The following is a 21149-nucleotide window of genomic DNA, read 5'->3' on the forward strand; positions in this document are numbered from 1 at the left end:
GGAATGACGTTCCGTGCAGTAATCAGTATCTAGTTATCTGTGAATTTCAGTCAACTTGATTAAATCTGTGGTGAGCTATTTGCCATATATCCATTATAGAACTATTATTGTATGTGTTTATCTTCTAAAGAAACATTTTAAAATAAAGAAAAGATAAAAAACACTCCTGTTTGGAGTCTGCACACACAGATTGTTAAAAATCAAAGTGTTTACAACGTCATGTATACAGTGCATATGTCTGCAAAGGGACACTACAGCAACTAACCTGACAGTTATCCAATTTTTTCATCTTGGTTTGCTAAAAGTTTAAGGTTCATTACTTATATTTCTTTAAACTGCAGGACAATTACATTATCTCATTACAGAAAATGATTGAGGAACAAAAGAGGTGCTCTACTCAAATGTTAATTAATCATCTTAGGAACAGAGTGGGTTTTTTTTTCCATTTTTCACACATGTTAAAATCAGAATTTATGAACAGAAAATTACTTTAACCACTTGAAGTCCGCGGTGGTATTCCTCCTTCCTGTCCAGGCCATTTATCAGTATTCAGCGCTGCAGTACTTTGACTGACATTTATTCTGTCATGCAACGCCGTATTGAAATGAAATGTATACAATTTTTTGGGGACACAGAGAGCTTTCTTTTGGTGGTATTTAATCACCACTTAGCTTTTTATTTTTTACTATATTAATGAAAAATTACCGAAAATGTATAAAAAAACTGTTTCCCCTATATTAAATTATAAAACATTTATTATTACCAATTTTTTGGTAAAATATAAAAGGCGGGTGAAAAAGACACCAAACATGTCAAGCCTTAAAATTGCACGCGCGCACGAAACCTCAAAAAACGACAATATCCCAAATTGGCCATAGGTGACGCTTTAAAAGCTTTTAACGCTCATCAGTTTAGTGTTATCAGTGATTGATGGCCCTAAAATTATTGCTCTCATTCCGACGTTCACGGCGATATGTAACATGTGTCGCGCAATTGCCATTTTCGCGCGCTAGCGCATCTGACGCGTATTTACGTTTATATGTGCGTAAACGTGGGGGTGGGGACTTAAAAATGTTGTTGTTTTTTTTTTACTTTTTTTATATGTGACTTTTATTTTTATTTTTTACACTTAATGTTATTGCTATCACAGAGGGGGATAACAATCTCCCTATATAATAGCAAAGGCACACTGACAGGTCCTCTTTATGGAGACATTATGGGTCTCTAAGACCCATAATGTCACCTGGGGACCCCCAAAGAAGCTGATGAAGCAGAGATCTGTTTCATAAGTTTCTTCTCTCTGGCTATAGCAGCCAGATGACTGACAGGTGAATGCGGAAGTGATGTATTACACATCACTTCCGCATTCACAGTACAGAGGGAGTTCAGCAAGGAGTTGCTCCCGGGCCTCAGATGGGGTAGCAGATCCTGGGATTGAAGGTAAGGGTGCAGGAGGGGGGGCGGCGGCGGCGGCACTGCAGGAGGGGGAGGGGGGGGGAGCAGCCACAACATTCAAGTGATCGGCGTCTATAGAGCCGCCAAATGTTTGTATGTCAAACAGCCGATAACAACTGTGCACAACGGACGATGGGATTGAAGGTAAGGGTGCAGGAGGGGGGGCGGCGGCGGCGGCACTGCAGGAGAGGGAGGGGGGGTGAGCAGCCACAACATTCAAGTGATCGGCGTCTATAGAGCCGCCAAATGTTTGTATGTCAAACAGCCGATAACAACTGTGCACAACGGACGGGTTTTTTCTGCCCATCTTCACGCGAGCAGAATAAAAAACCCGCCCATGTGAGTTTGCCGTCCGTCTGTTTTTCCACAACGGGCGGACGGCAAGCGGTTAAACGGAGGAATATTCTGCAGAAGCATGAGCATTGTACCCATGATCCACTGATGGTGGATGTTGCCTTTAGATTTTGTTCATGCCTGAAAATCAAACAAACATTCTGAAAACAGTTTTTTTCTAACAAATTTCTACTGGTGTATCTCCAGCCTATCTGTGCTTAAAAGATAACTTGGGTGCAACTGGCCTTCAAAACCAGAAAATAAACATTTGTAAGATTTTTAAGTGACTTTTTGAAATGACTGTTTACAGAAAGTTATATACTCCTGTGCTATATTCTACCCTTTTTTTTTTAAATGTGAAGTAACACATTAATGTAGGCTTATTCTGATAATGGGGCTGATTTACAAAAGGATTAGAGACTGTTGTCTTTGCAAAGTGAATGTTCACTAAATAAGATGAATCGGTGTTTACTTCAATCAACCAATCATGTAGCACAAAATGCATTTTTATTTTATTTTGCACTGTTTACAGTCATGTGACCTCAATCTCTGCTAGGCCAGGGCAGAGGGTGATGAAAGCACAAACCTTATGTCACTTGATGTGCTGACCTGAACTTGGGAATAAAAACTGCACAGCATTAGGAGGGAAATCTGCGGTAGATAACAGAAGGCTAAAAACAAAAATGTGCATTTAGGTTGGAGGGTACATGGACTGCAAAATATTGATTTTATTTTTTATGTTAACCATAAACTTATGTTTTAGATGAATCTGTGTGCCAAGGTAAAATGGGAGTTTGGAGAGGACACAGTACAGGTCTGCATTTCCATCAAGATTGAAAGGGATTTTTTGCAGTAATCGAATAGATGTAACAAAATGCTCCCAATTTTATGTTAAAGCTGAGCTTCAGGGAAAATAAAAGAAACCATTGATTGGCTGCTTCACTTAACTGCAAGGGCTTAATGCTCGTTTATGGCAAGGGTACCTGTAAAAATTACTTTACTTACCTGATCCCCACTCCTCCTGGCTCCCTGCAGGCTACATGACCAGCAACCTTACACAGCAACCTTACACCACCTCCACTTTGGCAGTCAGAAGCCCACTGACATCATCAAGTATAATGCAGGGTCCATAGTTCATGTGAGGCTGTCAAGGGACAGTCCAAAGACCAGAGTGTAGGGAAGATAAGGTGAGCAGCAACTGTCAGAGTAGCAGGGATCAGGTAAGTAAAACTGTTTCCGGTTGCGGGGGGCGCAAATCCAGTGCTACAGATGTGCCTATGCTGGCCGGTCCCTTACATTCCCCTCTTGATGGTGTTACCGCTGAAGACTCCTCTGCTGGATCCTGAGAGGACTTTGTAGTTGGACAGCCGATAGAAAGTGACATTAGCACCTGAAGAAGGACCTTATCTCATGTAAGACGAAGAAGAGGGAAGACTTGGGACAGGATTGTCACATGACTGTGGCTTTAAGTAAAAGGTTTTTTTTTATTATGACAACAATCAGAAAAGAGGGAGTTGGGAGGGGGTTATTATTTGCCACGAGATGGGCTTTTAGATGACCAAAGAGAGCAAATAAAATAAATTAATTCTTAGGGCGTACATACACTTTAAGGTAGAGGCTAGAACACCCACTAACTTCCTTTAAATCTCAGGGAATACACAAATGAGATTTTCTCACCAGAGTTGCTATTATACTAGTGCCATCAATGAATCCTTCTTCTACTTAAAGCCCAAGAAGTCTCACTTCTTCTGGAGGATTAGCTTAAAAAGCAGCAGTGGCCAGAATTATGGTTATGGCAGGTAAATGGGTTTAGTAACTCCAAAACAAAATCTCACTCCTATTGAGTATTGGGGAGATGAAAGAAGATGTAGGCTTTGTGTGGACTTGACATTCAACTATTACGGTAGGTTATTATTTTTCATCAACCTTCAGATCATGAAACTTCTGAATTCCAGTGCCCAGGTTATCATTTTTTGGGATAAAAAGAATAGTTTCAACAAGATCTCTTGTTTGAAGCCAAAGTACACAGAAACTAATTGAAATGAAAGCAAATATGACCACGGTACAGAGTGTGCTTTCCTAAAGTGACAACAAATACTCTGACAAATAAAGAGCACTAAACTTTCCTTCCATAGTACACTTAGCACAAGAATATAGGATGCTTGAGAAATCTAATGTATCTTACATGTATCTTACAATATTACAATACTGTGTACAAATTTGTGTTCTGCGATTGATGTATTATAATACCTCTTATGACCAGAGATGGAACACAGCCTGCCAGAAATCACTTTCAACATGTCAAAACATTTACTTCACAGTTATAGCAGTCTCTATTTTAATAAAGTTGTCTCAGCGGTAATGTTTTGCATTACATCACAAGAGTAAGAATAATTTATACTGAATGAGCATTTGAAGGAGAACTATGAGGTGAGTGCTTTTCACTCACCTCATAGTTATAGCCGACCTGGTCGGCTCAGTAGATCAAGAAGTGAGCGAACACATACCGGCGTCCGCTCACTTCTCGATCCTGTCACGGCACTCTGCCGTGACAGGGGAGGGGCTGGATTCCCCCCTCCCCGCTACAATCCGCCAGCGCTGACTGGCGAAATGGAAAGGGGAGGGGGCGGGTACAGCTGGCTCTGACAAATTGACAACCAATTTAAACCGCAGTGCAAAAGTTCCCTTTTGAGTGGCAATCGCACAAAATAAAATGCTTTTACAATATTACGCTCACTGGTCTCAAGGTTTATCTGGAGGAACAGGAGAGCAAGGGTCTCGTATAAAGTCCTGTGCAGACCTAAATCTTTGGGTGGAGCCTCCCTCCCGGATTTTAGAAGGTATTATAGAGAAGCCTCTTTGGCCAAACTCATTGATTGGCATTATGCTAGAGAGACCAAATTATGGGTACAAATGGAACAGGCCCTGAGTCAAACAGCTCTACATAGGGTCTGCTGGATTCCGAAACGATATAGACAGCTGTCCAGGGATGCCCATCCCTTAACGACCACTACACTTTCTATCTGGGAAGCTGTGCACTCCAGTCAACATTGACCCTACAATTCTCCTCTAATGCCTTTACTGGGCCACACATTTTTCACCAGGGCTATTGGACGGTAGAGATCTGCTTCACCAGCTTGTTCTCTGGCGATAGCAGCCAGAGAAATGACAGCTAAAGGAGGAAGTGATTAATACACATCACTTCCACCTTTAGAGATCGGAGGAGAGCTCAGCAAGTAAAGAGAATGCTGATCTCTCCTCTGTGTACAGTTGAGCAGTCACTGTGCCGGTCCTGGGCCACAGGCACCAGAGGGGGCACACTGTGCGCTGTCATACAAGCAATCGGCCAGCTTTAGTGCCAGCTGAATGCTTGTATGTAACAGGTGGTAACAGCTGTTTACATTCCCGGTGGGATTCTGCTCGGGAGCACACGCGAGCAAAAAAGATAAATCACGTATATGTACGTCCACCCGCCGGGCAGCATCTGCCTTCTACCCGTGTTTTGACAATGGGCAGACGGCAAGCGGTTAAAGATAGCCAAAGGAATGCATAAACACTACCTTTATAAGATGTAAAGTTACCAATGTGGCAAATGTCCTTAATGATTTACCAATTAAATGGTAGGTCATCAAATCCTTGGGAAACTCACAATAGGGGGAAATGCAGTTTAATAGATGGTAATTAGTATATTTTTCCTAACATGTCCCACAAAGCCAAAGAATGTAACAGTAGGGCAGGGAATAGGCAACCTTTACCACTTCAGATAACAGTGCCGAATCCGATAGTTGGCATTTTCACAAGAACTACCAGGGTTGTAGTGGTTGCAGCTGTGACTGGGCCCTGATGCTCCACCACTGTGCTGAAATCAGTATCTACACCCCTACTGGGCATTCATCCTTTTGAAAGTAGTTAGAAACTGGAAAATTCTGGCAGCATTGTAATACTTCAGAAAAATAAGGACAGCAGTATCACCTTTTTTTTCTCCTAGTGTAAATTATTGGATTGTAATCTACTTCATTTACCCCGCCATTTGAATTTTATAAATTTTTCTTGGAAATACTTTTTTTGTAGTGTGCATAATAGGTAAAATACATCCATGTGAAAATGTAAGTACACCACATAGAAATTGTTGACTTTTTCCACGCCTGTACAAGCAAACAGATAAAGCTGATATAAAAACATAGGGAAATGTGCCTTTTAAAGCTGAACTCTGTGATAAGCAAGTATTGTCTAAATCCTTGGTTCTCAACTGATAGGTCGTGACACAAAAATTGGGTCACAACCCCGTGTTCAGTGGGTCACCACATGCCTTCCACTTTTCTAGGTGAGTGGCTCCTCAGCCTCCCCCTAGCGGTGCTGAGTGTCAGCTTGAGGTGGGGTGAGATGAGAGAGAGCTCCATCCATATGTGCATTGCTTACAGCTCCCTCGCATGTACTGTAGAGGTGCCCAGACTGGAATTACATCACATTCTGGCTCCCCGCACCTCTACAGGGCATGCAAGGGAGCTGTATCAGCAATGCATTGCACATATGGATTGTCACTGCACAGCAGCCCACACTGGACCCCAGGCTAAGGATCCGCTCCAGTTCCTGTAAGGTAGGAAGACTGGATGGATCTTTAAAAAAGTAAACAAATTACATTTTTTTTATGCATGTGTGTGAGAATGTCTGTGATTGTCAGATTGTGTCTGTGGTTGTGTGTGTGTGTGTGTCTGTCAGTGTTTTTGAAGGCCCGTTCAGACTAGTACAGTCCATTAATCGCACAGTCCCGTGCGCTTTAACGCACTAAAATCAGGCAAAATCAAACCTACCACGCATTCTGGTGTGTGAGGTGTGTTGCATTGCCATTCATTTGAATGTCACCCCAAACGCACCCCCCACCCACAGTTTGATCGCCCACACCCGAACGCATTGGGTCATGACAATGACCAAGGACAAATGTGGGTCCTGAGGTTACACAGGTTGAGAACCACTGGTCTAAATACAAGAGGGAAATTGATTCTTACTCAGATGTTTGAATCCTTTGTGTATTTTTTCCAGATCAGTGCAGTAATCCAGCATTAAACAACTCCTGCACTTTACTTTTTTTTTAATATCTAGGCTTGCAAAGACATTGTGTGTACACAAAATACATGTATAACCTTTGTAGCTATTAAGAAATACATTCATAAGAAAGTGCCCAGAGTTCAGTGTCAATTAATACATTTGTTAAAAATATCAATACATAGTAATGGTGTATTGTGGAAGAGGTCAAATACACCCTTGGCTTCAAAAGCAATATTGCACCCTGTAGCATTAATGACTACTCCTCCATGCAAAGTTATTTCAGTTGCCAAGGTGTTTGTGGGTTTCCTTGCATGGAATGACTGACTGTTTCAGCCCCAACTTTGGAATGATGTAGAATTCAAAGTTTCTCCAATAACAGCAAGGCACCCAGGCCCCAAAGCAGCAAAGTAGCCCCAAACTATAATAAGTACACCACCATGCCTCACATTTGGTATGAGGTTTCTCTCTAACTGCTGTCTTTAGTTTGTGCCAAACAATTCTACTGTTACAGTGGCCAAACAATTTTATTTTTGAGTCATCAGACCAGAGCACACTGTTCCAGAAGGCCTGATTTTTTCCTATATGTTCAATCGCAAAACATAGCCTTGCTAAATTGATCTTTTTAAACAGCAAAGGCATTTTCCTGGCACATCTCACCTGTAGGTTAAATTGGTGCAATCTCTTTTTGATTGCAGATGCATGCACTTTGATACCAGCTATTGCAAGTTAACTGTAGATCCCGCAAAGAAATTCTGAGGTTCTTTGAGATTTCAAATGTGTCTTTTTAAATCTCTTGCCAAACTCAGAGGCACCCACAACCTTGTTTCTGAGGGCTTTAGAGAGCTCTTGTATGGCAATCATGAGGACACCATGCATGGAAATAGCAAAGAGGACATTGAATCCTAAATATCTGAGGTTTAAATAAGACATGTTCCACCTGCGTACTCCCTAAGGATGCTCTAATCATTGGCACCTAATCTGGATTCTAATTGAATGGATATGAAGTGCTGGTAAATGTAGGAGTATACTTATTTCATGTGACAAATCTGAATTTGTGATCATTTAGATTATAAGTATGAATATAGCATGTACATTTTATGTGCCATTTGTTCAAGTATATCACCTTTCTCTGTACGCACTGTTGGAATTGAGATCTAATGTTTGCTCAAATATGTTGAAAAAGTCAACAATTCCATTGAGGTGTACATACTTTTTTTACATGACTGTAGTTTCAGCAATATTAGTATCTTCATAGAGCAGACACTAATATTTCCATGTTGGATAGTCTGTGAAGTAAGTAGCTTGATGTAATTTACCATATATGGTTGCAATTTTAAACCCTAGGTAAGAGAGGGTGTCAGATTTCCATTAGAAGTGAACTTTATCCTTCAACTGTTCGACTCCGTTCCTGGGTAAATTTAAAGTTAAGAGCTCAGGTTTTTTCAGTGTTGACTCACAGCCTGAATCTCAATCAAATTTATCAAGGAAAATAAACAGATTAGGGGGGGATATAATCATTTCAGTTATTACTGTAACATCATCTCTGAAAAATGTAAATTTTTAGCACTTAGCACCGATTTGTACCTCCTATTTGATAGGTTTTTAAAGATCAAAGCTGCCAAGGGTTTGATTGCTAAAGCAAATATGATTATGTAGGAGGACACACTTTTTGGGTATCTATGGATAATCACTGCTACCCCTCATTCCTGCATACATTAGTCACACCGAACAGGGTACCTGTACCACATAAAGGTATGTAAAATCCTACAAAATCAACGACTCATTGAGGTAAGTTCTCTCTGGACTACATATCAAAAAAATGAAAGTGTGTGCTTAATGATCTAAAAATGGTGCCTGCCTGCAATTACCTGACATTACACGTTGAGAAAGTCCATGCATTAGTGGACAAAGTGCATCGATTTTAGAACCGATCGCCGACTAGACATGTGCAGTTCGTTTAGTTCCGAATTGAAATTCACACAGATTTCTGTAAATTCAGACATTCAGATGCATTTGAATTTCCGAACGACAGAAATAATGAATCCGAATGTTTAATAATTAATTTTCGGATACATCTGAATTTCATTCGGAAACGAAACACAACAAGCGGGATTTACTAATTTACCGCTCTCTGGCTTCTCTGCACTTGTATCTCAAATGAAACAAAGTAACACAATATTGTTACAAAATGTAAATAATGAAAGAAGCTGAGAGATATGTGTTATTCTGTAACAGCTTCTGCTTCTTTGAGGACACTTCCATCCCCAATGTAATGAATCTGACAGCTGTCACAGAATACACAAAAGTGTAACTGTTCACAGAAATAATAATAATAATTAAAAAACAGCATGGGGCCCCTCCCAAATCTTACCAGACCCTTTAGGTCTGGTAGGAATGTTAGGGGGGATCCCATGTAAGAAAAAAAAGTGTGCGGATCCCCGACCATTCATACCAGACCCTTTAGGTCTGGTAGGACTTTTAAGGGGGAACCCCAACGCCAAAAATGAAAAAAAAATGGGGCCCTCCCTAAACTCCCATTCCAGACCCTTAATTCGGGCAGCAGCCTGGCAAGGCAGGAAAGGGGGGGGGGGGAGGGGGGGTGAGCGAGTGCCCCCCCTCCCTCCACCATACCAGGCCATATGCTCTCGGCATTGGAAGGGTGCTTTTCCAGTCTGGGACACCTGGGAAAAGCACCTTGTCCTCATGCTGATGGGGACAAGGGCCTCTTCCCCACAACCCTGACCCGGTGGTTGTGGGGGTCTGTGGATAGGGAGGCTCATCTGCATCTGGGTACCCCCTTTCATGAAGGGGGCACCCAGATGCCACCTGTGACAGACTGCTTGGTACCCCAACTGGGTACCTCCGGTAGAAATCAGCTTCCTCCACTCCGGAACCGTAAAATCATAACTACAGCCCAAACGTTCCCCTAGTAACCAGGCTGACTTTAAGGAAAACCAGCGCAGTACTTATATAGTTCTGGTGGTCTAAAAACGAAATATAATCAAACATTAACAGAATCCGCTCCCCGGTGCCCTAATGAAAGAATAGGGATAGAGGAGACACATATCTCCATATTCCTAGGTCCATAGTTAGTAGGAAGGAGGCAAGCCCTCAGGGCTCCTCCAGCAGCCCCAGTGACGGTTCAGTCCATCACACCCCCTTGTGCATGAATAAGGGGTACTTGTGCCCCTACTCATTCACTAAAGGGTTAAATAAAATGTAAATAAACACACAACACCTTAGAAAAAATTACTTTAATTGAACAAAAACAAAACATGATTTTTTTTTTTTAATCCTTTATTTTAATCACAAGCAGCAGAAGTACAACATCTGTAATAACAATGCCACCACAGTATTAAAGTCAAATAGGTCAAGTGCAAAACAGAAACAGAGCTGCTCTTGGTCTGAACAAAGAATGATACATTAATCTCAGATGGAAATAAGGCATATTTAACAGAGGTTAACCACTCCTGCTATCTAAGTGGATTTTTTTCTGTCTCTGGTGTCTTGGGGAGCATTCTAATGATCAGCTTGACGTTTCCAAAGAACATAAAGAAGTTTGTAGAGAAAGAGAGAAAAAAAAATGGGGACAGCTCAGAGGGGGAAGAGCATGGTGGAGAAGGGGGTGGGAAGGAGAGGGAGAAGGGGTGGGGAGGGGAGGGAGAGAGGGAGTGGGAGGGTTGGGAAGAGACCATTCAGGTTGATTAGAAGTGTGTGGCCAAATCCTATGCAGAATGGAGGGAACCCTATACCAGCGTGTGAGCAGTTTGTAGTTAGCTTCCTGAGTTTTGCAAGCAATGGAGGCTTTGTGAGAAAAGTATAGAATGTCCGCTCTTTGTTCCATCGATAGAGATAGCTGCAGGTCTCGTTCCCATTTAAGAAGAAATGGAAGCACATATGAGTCAGCGGGAGTTATGAGTAGCTTGTAAACCCTGGATAGAGAATGACTAGAGGGGGTTTTCTCAAGACATAATCGGTCGAACAGCGTAAGTGGCGGGAGGAGTGTGGGTCCAGGGACTATACTCACCAGAAAGTGGTGAAGTTGCATCGATCTTCAGGGATCTAGGGGTGGTTCAACAAGCGCGGTTAGTTCATCTCGGGAGCACAGACGGCCATTGATCAAAAAATTGTCCAATCTGCATTTCCCCATGTCCCTCAGTTTCTTGGAGTGGTCGTCTCCTCTACTCAGAGGGCAAACAGGATGATCCAAAACTGGAGACATTCTGGATACCCCCTGACTCTGGCCCATCAGACCTATTACTGAGTGGAAAGCCTTCAGTGTCGGACCTATAAGGGGGTGTGCCAGCTGGACCCGTATATCGGAGAGGGGCATCCACGGGAGATAGCATAGTGGAGTCTGGGAGAATAGTTGTTCTATGGGTACTCAAGGTTTATACAGGGCGTCTCTACACCAGGACACAATCCTTGCCAGATGGGCCGCCGTATAGTAAAGATTGGGATCCGGAAAAGCCATGCCGCCATGCTCCTTGGGTAACAGTAGAGAGTGGTAGGAGAGACGCAGGCGGGAAGGAGACCATAGAAAGTGTAAAAATTCCCTTTGAATCGTTTGGAGGAAGGGGGTTGGGACATGTATGGGAAGTGTTTGGAAAAGATACAAAAATGCAGGGAGTATAGTCATTTTCAAGACTGCATTCTTACCAAACCAGGTATGGTATGAGCAGGTCCACATCTTTAGATCTTTGCTAACCAGCTTGAGCAAGGGCGGGAAGTTTGCAGAGAAAAGGCGATCTAAGCTAGGCGTGATTTTAACCCCCAAGATATTGAATATGGTCTTATACCCAGGGGAATGGGCAGTGGGCTGACATGTTGGTTACCCGATTTGGAGGTATGGATACATTGAGCATAGCAGATTTGTGGAAATTGATTTTAAAATTGGAAAGGTCTCCATATTGGTAGAGTGTTTTGAGTAGATTTGGGATTGTGGTCTTGGGGGAGGTGACAAAAAACAGTAGGTCGTCGGCAAAAGCCGCAACCTTATGAGTGGTATCTCCAACTGTTATACCCTTGATGTCACAGTTTTTACGAATATGACAAAGGAGGGGTTCCAAAGTCAGTATGAAGAGTAATGGGGAGAGCGGGCAACCCTGCCGGGTACCATTGGATAAAGAAAAATAGGAGGAGATAGAACCATTCGCTCTCACCGCCGCGGATGGTGTGGAATACAATGCTTGTATCCAGATCTGCATGAAGGGGCCCAGTCCCACATAACTCAGTGTAGTCTGCAAAAAGGACCAATTCACCCGGTCAAAAGCCTTTTCCGCATCTGTGGTCAATAGGCCCAATTGAATAGAGCGGCTCTTGGCCAGATGGATGGCATTGAGGACCCTAGTAGTGTTGTCCTTCGCCTCTCTACCCGGCGTAAAACCCGCTTGGTCACTATGAATCAGGGATGGTAGTATTGGGAGCAGTCTAAGAGAAATAATTTTAGTGAACAGCTTCAGATCCAGGTACAGATTAATTTTTGACAATTCTTTTATTTAAAATACATTTTAAAAATGAAGTCATTCCAGCATCTGCCGACAATTGAAAAAGAAGAAAATCTCCCAATGCAATGTTTACATCTAGCAGTGGGCAGAAATAAACAAAACCTGATATTGGCTATTTAAAATTAAAATACCCAATAGCAGGCTGGCTAATGCTCCACCCACTGCCTGGTGTCAGTCACAGAGGAGCGGACCTGAGAGAACTTTCTCTCTCGGGCCCGCTCCTCTGCAGGAGCAATAGCCATTCTGTTACTAGCTCTTTTAATTGCAATAGCCAATAGCGGACTGTCGAAATCAGCAGAGGATCGAGCCTTAAAGAAAACTTTCTCTCTCAGGTTCGCTCCTCTTGGACTGACAGAAGGCAGTGGCAGAGCAATAGCCAGCTTGCTATTGGCTATTTCACTATGAAATAGCCATAGCAGAATGGCTGCTTACCACTGCTTTCTGTCAGTCCCAAGGAGCAGACCTGAGAGAGAAAGTCCCTGCCATTTTGGAAGAGGAGCAGGGCTTTGCAAGGTGTATGGTTAAAAAACCCAACCCAAGTACAACTAATAAATACAACATTCAGCATAATCACTAAAACATCTTCAACTACATATGCTTTTCAGCCTACGTTAAAGAAGAACTTAAAAAAGTCTGTCAGCAACTATTGAAACAATAAAACATTTTGGTCAGAAGTATTGGTAGTCAGTGGCTGGCTGTAAAAATAACACTCCCTCCCCTTCCTGTGCCCTTGAATTGGTGGTCCATCTTGTGGTCGTTTTGGGTTATTGCATCATGTTTTTCTGTGTTCCCTCCTATCTATAATACAGTATATTTCCCCTTTCTTTCATAAGTAGTATTTTCTGGCATCAAAATGTCTGCCAGTAGCATGCCCACATATTTATCTGCATTGCATGCTTGGAAACATTACCATCTCTGACCTTCAATTACCGTCTGATCATTCATCTACTGTGTCCTGTCGGGTGTCGTCAGCCTGCTGCAAGCAATAAAGCAATTTGTGGATGAAAGGGTATTTGGTGAGTTCAGCTATCTGATGAGGATTGTCTGCAGTGATTATATCTGCTTATACAGGCCAGACATAGAGGTCTCAGCAAGGGATTAATTGCCAATACAACAATCAGAATCAGAATATGTTGAATTTACCAAAAAATAAAAAAAGGGGAAAAAAGACCAATTTAAAATGTTAAGAATTTGTTCATGCACAGTGTAGCATAGCAGGAGGTCTCCTTATTTTTGGTTCATTACTTTTCCAGTTTTATTTACGCTATATTTCTTGGGGCACATTGTCACTGGGACAGAAAGTGATGGGGGGAAAAAATCATAGTTGTCACATTGCAGGAAAAGAGATTATCTTTCAATGTGGAGACCAGTTTCAGAAGCTTTCCTTCATTTTGAAAACATTTCTCTCACTTCATGCTGTGTCTCTGGAACAGAGAAATCTCCACAATAGAGACAGCAAAAAAAGGAGGCCAGCAGACTGAGAGCCATCATCACTAGGGTTGGTTAACACTGCAGTTAATCCGTTACACACCTAAGTTATAACTGCCACCATGTGTTTTTTTTAACCAAACACGAACTTAAACAAAGCCTATGATACCACTGTCCTCTCAGACAGGGATAAGAAAGGGTTTCATAATACAGTAGCGCTCTTCACAGAGGCAATTATACTTTAAGATCTTATTTAGTGCCTAGAGATAAGCTTAATGATTTTCAAGATCATCCTTTAATAAAAGAAACGGTGAAGAAAAAATTACAGAAAAAGATATTAATAAAGGGAGACAAAATGTATGACAGTAAAATAAAAGGGAATAAAAAGGAGAATACTTAACAGTCCTAGGCTTATATGTTCAGACAGAATCCAGTTCAATAAACAAAATATGGGTCTAAATGGCTTTTCTCCAAGCAAGAAGAGAAGAGAGAAAGAATCTTTACTGATGTTAAAGAGGAACTCTTCGGAGTTGTTATGAACTTCTTGATGTTGCAGGAGTTCCTCTTCTTGATATTAAAACAAGAGCCTTCTTAGCTGCCTCTGCAGCATCTTTTTGTCATCCCTCTAAGTGGTGTCACAAAGCCAGCCCATAAGGTAGGTCTAGGGAGGGGGATCAGGAGAGCTAAGCCTTTAGGATGTCCTCCCCAGCTCCTTCCAAACTATTACATTTCATATCTAAGATTACAATGGAATATTGATACACATCCCTAAATTATTATGCATCATGAAAGTAACTTTACATTAAGACCGCACTTGCCATATATACAAATTCTGATTGACCCAGGAGGATAAATGCAGCTGGTCATAACCTGTCCATTCTTGGTATGTATTTTGTGTCTTGATGAGACAACTGTTTGTGCAATTAGTTTCACAATATCACTGTCCAATTCCAAGTTATGAAATTGGGATGATAATGTAGCTCAGTTTTATGAGCTAAGTGTGACTCCGAGGTCACCTGGGTTGTTAAAGTTACCAGGCCCCCTTTGGGTTTACCTAAACTTGTCAAGCTAATGTAGGGGTGATTTGCAATCATGTTTGCTTGGTTTTTCATTAGGGATCATCATAAAAAAGTTTAAAGGCCAAAATGGTGCTAAGGACATAAAGATCACTGGCCAGATGAGCACATCTCTTTTTTTGGAATTTGTTGATGCCTTGCAAACTGAAGGCAGCTTGAGGGCACCTAAACTGAATGGAAGGCTGCATTTGTTCTAAGCTGGGAAAGAAGAGAATTTAATAGTTAATATCAATGAGCTCAAATCTCATTACCATCACAAGTCTCAAATCTCAACAAAATACCTAACTTAGCTAAAGTAGTCAATTTACAAAAAGAGTAGAAAATGTTCAAGCAGCTTAGTTAATAAGGTGACGCTCTGCTTACTTTGAATACCAAATCATGTGCAAGAGAGAGTAAAAAACAGAATTGTGTTTGCACATGATTGGATGATTGGAGTAAATACAGTTTTACCTTTTTCGCCTAAGCTCAATAAATATTCCATTTGCAAATTGAAAAACAATCTATTTCTTCAGTTAAGCAACCCTCAAATTTGTTTTGTGAAAAAAATATTGTTTCATTCTTTAGATTTAACAGCATTTTATTCCTTGCATTCTTTCTGTAGAGGGTATAAATCAGTTTGTCACAGCCCAGTTCAACAGTTCATTAAGGGCCCAGTCACACTAGTTACAGTGCGTTCCGGCCCATTTCTGGCCAGAACGCACTGACTCGCATTATGGCCGGCTCACTTTTTTGCATGGCAAGTTACAAGTGAATGGCACCGTAGCCACGCCCTCCGACCGCAATGCGATAGCCCGCATGGGATCGCAAGGCACATTGTGCCTGCAGTCCGTTCCGGTGCGATCAAAATGCTGCAAGCACTGCACCGGACCAGACTGCAGGCGATCGCATTGCGGCCGGAGGGCGTGGCTACGGCACCATTCACTTGAATGGCCCACCATGCCCCCTCCTGCCCCACTAAAAAGGGAGCCAGTCGCAATGTGAGGCAGTGCTTTCTGGCCAGAACCGGGCCGGAACGCACTGCAAGTAGTGTGACTGGGCCCTAAGTGAAAAGATCCTCACGACTAAGTAAAAAGATAACTCATAAAATATAAGTTAATGTAAATCAAGGCCATGCCCTCCTCTTCCTTTCTACCCCCCCACCCTAACGCCAGGGCATGGTTGAACATGTGACTACTGGTCAGAAGGTGTAGACCTGCTGCAGGACATGGTCCGAGAGTGTAGACCTGCTGCAGGACATGGTCCGAGAGTGTAGACATGATACTGGAAATGGTCAGACAGTGTAGACGTATCACTGGAAATGGTCAGACAGTGTAGATCTATCACTGGAAATAGTCAGACAGTGTAGACATATCACTGGAAATGGTCAGACACAGTGGCGTAACAACCGGGGGGCGCTTGCCCCGGGTGCAGGGCTGAGGGGGGCGTGGTCACCGACCCCCGCTAAACTAAGACCCTGGCCGCAGATGTAGTGTCTCCCTCCCTCTGCCACCTCTCTGCCACATGCACCCGGCCGGCCAGCCCACCCGCATTAGACGCGGCTCTGTCATCGGGCGAGGTAAGATTTGAAAATGAACAGAAGCTGATTGGTTGCAGCGCAAATCTGCTCAGCGGCATTCGGCTATTCACTCACTGCTGTTCGGCATCTATAAGAATAGACCGAACAGCAGCAAGTAGCCTGCCGGAGGTTCAGCTTAGCTGATCCAGATGTTGAATCGGCTGAGTCCAACTCCTCCTGCACTTCGGGTCGGCCGAAAAAGATGTCCATAGGATGTACTTCCTTAATGCAGTGAATATGCACTTCCTTGTGTCACAACTCACAGAGCCTGCCTTCTAAACTACAACTTAGCATCTGAAGTTTCCATGATCATTGCTTGCTGGAAGCAACGCATGGTGGGATATGCAGTTTTGAGAAATTGAGATTGCATCACATCATGCAGCAGGGAAAGAGATGCAAAACACACTGGGAATCTAGGAAGTTGTTGGACATGATGGGCAGACAGAAGACAGAACTCACTACATGGAATGGGATTTTCTTCAAGTAAGCTTTGATTGCATAATCAAAAACAACTATAGTATGTATTCCAATTACAAAGTTGATGTTATAATATAATGCAGATGTATATGCTTGGATTTTAGAACTCCTTTAATGCTTGATTTGCTGTGATAAAGAATAAAACACATATGTGTGTGAAAAGCATTTGCCATTTGCCACTTGCCAACTTACAGGCTTCAAATAAGTTCCATGGCAGTGATATAACTTGCAGTGAAGTTAAATGGGTTTGTTTCCCCCTGTAAAATGATGTTTTATTTGTTGTGTGTTCTAATGTCTCTGAGATCATTTTACATTCTTACCAAAAAGGGACTAGCCAACACTGATACTCATCAATACACACTTCCCTAATAAAAATGGGATTCCTGAATCACTCTTATACAAACACTCTATAACTGACCCTGAAAAAAACCATGACCATGTTTTTACACTATAACTAAATTAACCAACAACTTGTTTCTACTGACTATCAGGGCTCAAAGTTCATGAAATAATCGATAATCTCCTAGGTATAAACGCATCTGTTCTGCACATAGCATGACATGATCTGCTATAGGCACACTACTTGGTAGAAGACAATCAAACATTTTTGACAATTGGCGATTTTGGATAATCTGAGCAAGATAATTGAAAGGTGAGTGATTTTTTTTCTTTTAACATTAACAATTTTACTTTTTTAGACATAAGGCATAAAATGGATTTGTATTCTAAAAGAGTTGCCTTTATTTTAGGTTAGACATGGTTGTGCACTTTCAGTCCTTTCACTTTGCAGTTACAATTGTCTTGATGTTATTCTCCAAGAGTATGTCAGATACTCCAACGTGCTCTGTGATACAAGGGCTTCCAGGTCTCAATGGACGAGATGGCAGAGATGGGGTTAATGGGTTAAAAGGAGATCCAGGTAAGAAGATACCTATGGAAATTCATTCTGCATACATTCTGCATCTATTGCAGTCTATATGAGGCTGCTTTTGTTGATAAGGTAGATATTGTAGAATATTATATGCAAAAGTATATAAATTGTTGAGTTTGTGGAAATAGTTTAATATAAAGTTTGTCTTCTAATTTAATGTAGCTGTTTTCAGCAATCTGCATGAAATCATGGAGGCTCGGTGCATGGTTTGCCTTAATCCTTAACTTGAATAGGATCTTCACCTTTATCTTGAAAATGACAACAAAGGCACATTTAGAAATGTTAGTAATGTTAGTAGTGACAAACTACAAACAGATACTTCTAGATAAGTGCAGATTTTTTATTCTTTGCATATCATATTTTTCTTTTCCTGCCCATTCTTTTCACAGTGGCCATTTTCACTAAGGCCAGATGAACCCTTTACCTCCTAGTCTGCCTCCTGGAGCATGTGACCGTGCACATCATCTCATGGGGAAAAAATGCCTTTCCCCCTGAGATCTTGTGAGATTTTGCAATTTACACGTGAGATTCCCAGGAAGGCACTGGTGATGTAACCTTCTCAGGATGCATCTGTGATGCCAGGGCTACATCACCAGTGCCTCACTCAACCAGGTAGTGGAAAAGCAGTAATTGTAAGTAAAAGCAAAATATTTGTTTAACTAATGAATGTAAGTGTATTTCATAATAGCATGCAGAGCTGTATGCTGCTGTAGAATTTAGTAAAAGGGGATAAAGGGTCACTTTAACTAGGATTTCATTTTGCTACTGGCTAGCTTTCTTATTATTGTTTTAAATAAATGAGGTCATTGTATAACAATCAGATCTAACACAGAGAATTTAAAATTTTAGCAGTGTATATTTTCTTTGTAGACTATCATTAATGCATTAATTGTAGGACCGCCAGGTGAACTAGGACCACCAGGATTAAAAGGTAACAATGGACCACCAGGAAAAACTGGACCTTCAGGAAATCCTGGGGCTGCAGGTAAAACAACAGTTTGTTTATATTATTATATATCGCCCTTGTTTGAACAAAATATTTATAGAACGTTGTGAGCAAACATAGGCTTACAAAAAAAAGCTAAGCTTTTCTTTTCCAGAAACCTCTGCCTATTTACAGATTTATTGTGGTGTCTGTAAACAACTGCAGGTAACTGTTTTGATCTTCAGTCAATTTATAAAAATCCCCTTTTGTTAGCCCCCATCCATTGTAAAAGTCTAATGCTCAGTTAGCCTAGAGAGATTAACAGAGAAGAATACCTACCTTGTGCCATGCTCTCCTGGCAGACCTCATGAGCACTCTTAGGGCCTGCTCACACGACGTCCGTTTTCTGTGCTGACCTGATCCGTACGCTCCTCCACTAAAAATGCATCCCAATGTATCCCTATGTGTTTTATGGGCTACAGTTCTCACGTGCGCAGTCCGTTCAGGTTACGACAGAAAAAATACTGCATGTCACATTTTGTCTGGTCCGGAAACGCATCATAAATAGTCTGCACTGCAGAAAAACATAGCACCGCGTCTGCAGATCCCCACCTGAGCCGGACCTCATCAGGACCTGAAAATCATGTGGACAGGCCCTTAAACATACCTCAGACAAATTGTGTTGCACCTGGTTCTACTGGATTGAGTTCACATTGTCTCCTGAACATCTTGCCCTCTGCCAGGATCTGGTGCGGTGCTCCCCGGGTCCCCCTTCTCCATCTTTAGTCTTTTCCCTCTTCTCTCTGCTCTATTCTTTCACCCTCGCCTGTTTTTTCTTTTCAGTTTCCGTCTCTCTCTTTCCTTCTCTTCTGCTTGGTGATTCCTATTGCATTAGACCTGATCTGTTATGATATGTCTGAAGAGTTTTCTTGCCCACCCTTTCAGGAAATCCCCGGGATGGTCGCATATGCACTGTAACAGTTTTGTTAATTGCTTACTCTGGGTTAAAGGAGAACTATGAGGAGAGTGCTTTTCACTCACCTCATAGTTCTAGCCGACCTGTGACAATGAGACTGTCACAGGTCGGCTCAGTAGATCGGGAGGTGAGCGAACACATACTGGCGTTCGCTCACCTCTCGATCCTGTCACGGCTCTCTGCCGTGACAGAGGGAGGGGCTGGATTCCCCTCTCCCCGCTCCGATCTGCCAGCGCTGACTGGCGGAACGGACGGGGGAGGGGACGGGTACAGCTGGCTCTGCCTCTAGATAGGCAGAGCCAGCTGTCACTCACGCAGCTGGGCGGATCTCGACATCAATGTCGGGATCGGCTCCGGCGTCTCAGTATACCGTGAGCTGTAGCTCGCGGTATACTGAGCTTAGGGTAACGGGAGGATGCTAGTTTGTGTCCTCCCGTTACCCTAAGGAGAACTATGGGGAAAAGCCCTGACCCCATAGTTCTCCTTTAAGCCTTGACCTTATGCTTATGTTGAGCCTTGACCTATATGCACTGTTGAGTGATTCTTTTTTGTATGTGTTTGTATCATGTTTTGTTTTTAAAAATAAGCTACATAAATAAAGAATTTATTAAAAAAAAAGAAAGGCATATATAATCTTCCATAGTGAGGTGCATCATAATACAGAACGATAGAGCCAAAAAAAAGTTCAGTCCCGGCATCTAAAGGTGTTCACTGGACTCATTGTATTTCAATTGGTTTCTGCAGCCTTAAGTATAGAATGTGAGTTAGAATTTTTTGCTTTTTTGTATAATTGGCTAATTAAGGTACCACTTTTTTATGTATCAATACCTTCACTCATATACCTTGTTCATAGGTCAGAATGGAGAAAAAGGCAACACTGGATTACCAGGTGCATTTCTACAGTATAGTTGTAATTGGTTAAACAAGAACTCCAGGGTTAAGTGTTCTTTTGTGCATTTATGTCTAGGTTGAAACAAAGTTATACGCAACAGAACATCGGATTTGTCCGGTTGGTCGCTCACTCCCGCCTGTCTCCTCCTCTGCTGCAGTGATGGTATGTTCTTTGGCATCCTCACATCCTATAAGCTGTTTATAGAACGTGATGATTTACGGGACCTTAAACCTCTACAGAGGAGGGGAAAGAGGCTCCAGGGACTGGTCTAAGAGCAAGCTGGCTCTGAGGATCATCGGAGGATAACTTTTTTTTAACCTAGACACAAATGAGCACTTAACCCTTGCTGTGCAGGAGTAGCCCCACTGCAAGGGATAATGTTTTTCAGCCCGCAATTCTTCTTTAAAGTGACACTAAACTCAGGAATTCAATCTTAAAAATGTATTTTTACATTTAACAAAAATGTATCTTATTTGTGCATCACTCGGCTGTGGAGCCTCAAATCTTCTCTGAAACTACTGAGTTTAGTGTCACTTTAAGTACTTGCT

The 21149-nt window shown here is 42.1% G+C and overlaps 1 protein-coding gene across 1 annotated transcript in view; it reads left to right on the forward strand.

Annotated features, from left to right (window-relative positions):
• The first annotated feature begins 1587 nt into the window (after positions 1-1587).
• LOC108786596 (pulmonary surfactant-associated protein D-like) overlaps positions 1588-21149 on the forward strand; it is an 85060-nt gene continuing 65498 nt past the window's right edge. The window contains exon 1 of the mRNA XM_018555918.1: positions 1588-1599. Coding sequence (XP_018411420.1) covers positions 1588-1599 — 12 coding nt within the window. The remainder of the gene's footprint in view (positions 1600-21149) is intronic.

This window comes from Nanorana parkeri, unplaced genomic scaffold (assembly GCF_000935625.1).
Source record: "Nanorana parkeri isolate BGI_ZX_2015 unplaced genomic scaffold, ASM93562v1 scaffold218, whole genome shotgun sequence".
NCBI classification, from domain to species: domain Eukaryota; kingdom Metazoa; phylum Chordata; class Amphibia; order Anura; family Dicroglossidae; genus Nanorana; species Nanorana parkeri.